The following is a 2,729-nucleotide window of genomic DNA, read 5'->3' on the forward strand; positions in this document are numbered from 1 at the left end:
CGACTGTCGTGGTGATCAGACCAAAGTGAAGAAGGTCAAGTATGATGAAGGAGCTGAGACAGATCCTCACTGGAGTCCAGAGAGCAGGAAGATGATTGAATCTCTGGGAAAACTGGCTTTTGATCAGCTGCAGAAAGGAAACCTGATCTTCTATGAATCAGACCTGACAGAGTGTGGCATCGATATCAGAGCAGCCTCAGTTTACTCTGGAGTGTTCACACAGATCTTTAAAGAGGAGAGAGGGCTGTACCAGAGCCAGGACAAGGTGTTCTGCTTCGTCCATCTGAGTGTTCAGGAGTTTCTGGCTGCTCTTCATGCCCATCAGACCTTCATCACTTATGGAATCAACCTGATGGAAGAAGAACAAAAAAAGACTTCCTTTTTATTTAAATTATCTAAGACAGTAAAACTAAGAACTCTCTATCAGAGTGCTGTGGACAAGGCCTTACAGAGTCCAAATGGACACCTGGACTTGTTCCTCCGCTTCCTCCTGGGTCTTTCACTGCAGACCAATCAGACTCTCCTACAAGGTCTGATGATAAAGACAGGAAGTAGCTCACTGACCAATCAGGAAACGGTTCAGTACATCAAGGAGAAGATCAATGAGAATCTGTCTGTAGAGAAAAGCATAAACCTGTTCCACTGTCTGAATGAAATGAATGATCGTTCTCTCATCCAAGAAATCAAACAGTATCTAGGATCAGGAAGTCTCTCCACAAATGAACTGTCTCCTGCTCAGTGGTCAGCTCTGGCCTTCATCTTAGTGACATCAGGAGAAAATCTGGATGTGTTTGATTTGAAGAAATACTCTGCTTCAGAGGAAGCTCTCCTCAGGCTGCTGCCAGTGGTCAAAGCATCAAACAAAGCTCTGTGAGTACTAACAGAATTTGGGTTTGGACATCAAGGTTCAGTCCACATGTTGTGTCAATGGGAGGGAGTGGCTATCGACTGCTTCTCTGAGTTTAATTTTTTTAGACCATGTCAGATACATTTGATGAAAAAACTCGGCAAATGCATAAAAGCCAGTAAATCATTTCTCACTTCATTTTTTTCAAGGAGAATGAAGTTGTAACATCAGGAGGGAAAATCTGGAGAGGAATGTTGACTGAGAGGAGAAATAGGAGAGGGGAAACCACACATGGGGTTAATTGGTTTTGTAGAAATAGTTGCATACAAATAGTTTGGGTCAAGAGTAAAGTCTGGTTTTGTGGGTCAAAAAAGTTTGTGAACATGTTTTGTCTTTAAAGTGTGTAAGACATCTGTAAAAGTGGAATCCTTTTTAACAAAAAGCATTTAGATACATCTACCTGTAAAGTTGAACTTGCGGTTGGCCTAGGTGTTTCTTTAATTAACTATGAAAACTGGTATTGGATTGTACCCATTTTTTTAGACTTTGTGAGATGATGAATAAAAAAAAAATGCAACCATAATCAAACGTAAACCTACTGAGATTCATGCAAATTGATTTCAAATATGGTCTGTCTGTTCCCCAGTCATGCAAACCAAATATCTCATTATACTTAGTATTTTATATATATTTGAATATACCTTTAAATTTTTTTTTTATTATAGTTTAATCTCCCCGAAATTGACTAATCATGCCTATTCCACTAAATTCATTTAAAAAAATTCAACCCAAATATCCAGTGAGTCTGCAATTTTGAACTTCTTAAAATCCAACTATTTCAGAAACTGATCTACCTATTGAAAATAAAACATTTTTGTTGTTTTCTTGTTTCTTTCTCTATCTATTTCTATCTCTCTCTTCAGACTGAATCGCTGTAACCTCTCAGAGAGAAGCTGTGAAGTCCTGTCCTCAGTTCTCAGCTCCCAGTCCTCTAATCTGAGAGAGATGGACCTGAGTAACAACAAGCTGCAGGATTCTGGAGTGGAGCTGCTGTCTTCTGGACTGATGAGTTCAAACTGCAAACTGGAAATTCTCAGGTCTGAACAGAAGTCCAGGACACGTTTGTAGCCTGGTTTTATAACTCCATTTATGATAATTGTTTATATGATGAAGTTGGTCAGCATTGAAAGATTTTTTACAGCGACTTTAAAAAGTTGCACCAAAACATTATATTACCAGCTATAAATAAACCCTGTAGATTCAGGTTGAGATGAGGTTAAAGTTGGACTGAACCTGAACTTAATTTTACTTTCAGATTTTATTTAAAGACATAAGTTAAAGAGCTTCACCAATTTTTACCCAAAACAATGTCAGGCTGAATATGAACATTGCTTGTACTAAAGAAAAATATGCTCAAATCCACATAACTCCATGTAAGATGCAATAAGACTCATCATTGGAATAAATCCCAGCCCTTTATCACCCCTCTCACGTGATGTACATGTGGAAACCTTTCCCTACCAAGATAATAATTATGATTTTGTGAAATTTTGCAATCATGGCTGTGGGATGGCAAAAAAAAAAAAAAAAATGCTGCAAGACTGAAACAAAGAAAAAAATGTTTTTTTTTTCTATTCAATTCAATTTTCAATTCAGTTTATTTATATAGCGCCAATTCACAACAGATTACATCTCAAGGCACTTTACAGTTCAACCAGATCATACAGTCAAATTGATTCAAAGCATTCTATCCTAGGAAAACCAGTTGATTGCATCGACTCATTGACTCTTCAGCAATCCCTCACACTAAGCATGCTTGTAGCGACAGATGGAGAGGAAAAACTCCCTTTTAACAGGAAGAAACCTCCAGCAGAACCAGGCT

At 38.1% G+C, this 2,729-nt stretch overlaps 1 protein-coding gene across 1 annotated transcript in view; it reads left to right on the forward strand.

Moving 5' to 3' along the window:
* Positions 1-7: 7 nt before the first annotated feature.
* Positions 8-2,729, forward strand: part of LOC107105149 (protein NLRC3-like) — a gene marked incomplete at its 5' end in the record, with an annotated part of 14,313 nt that continues 11,591 nt past the window's right edge. Inside the window, 2 exons of the mRNA XM_015405268.1 lie at positions 8-870; positions 1,771-1,944. Coding sequence (XP_015260754.1) covers positions 8-870; positions 1,771-1,944 — 1,037 coding nt within the window. The remainder of the gene's footprint in view (positions 871-1,770; positions 1,945-2,729) is intronic.

Source organism: Cyprinodon variegatus, unplaced genomic scaffold (assembly GCF_000732505.1).
Source record: "Cyprinodon variegatus isolate N-32 unplaced genomic scaffold, C_variegatus-1.0 Scaffold2096, whole genome shotgun sequence".
NCBI classification, from domain to species: Eukaryota; Metazoa; Chordata; class Actinopteri; order Cyprinodontiformes; family Cyprinodontidae; genus Cyprinodon; species Cyprinodon variegatus.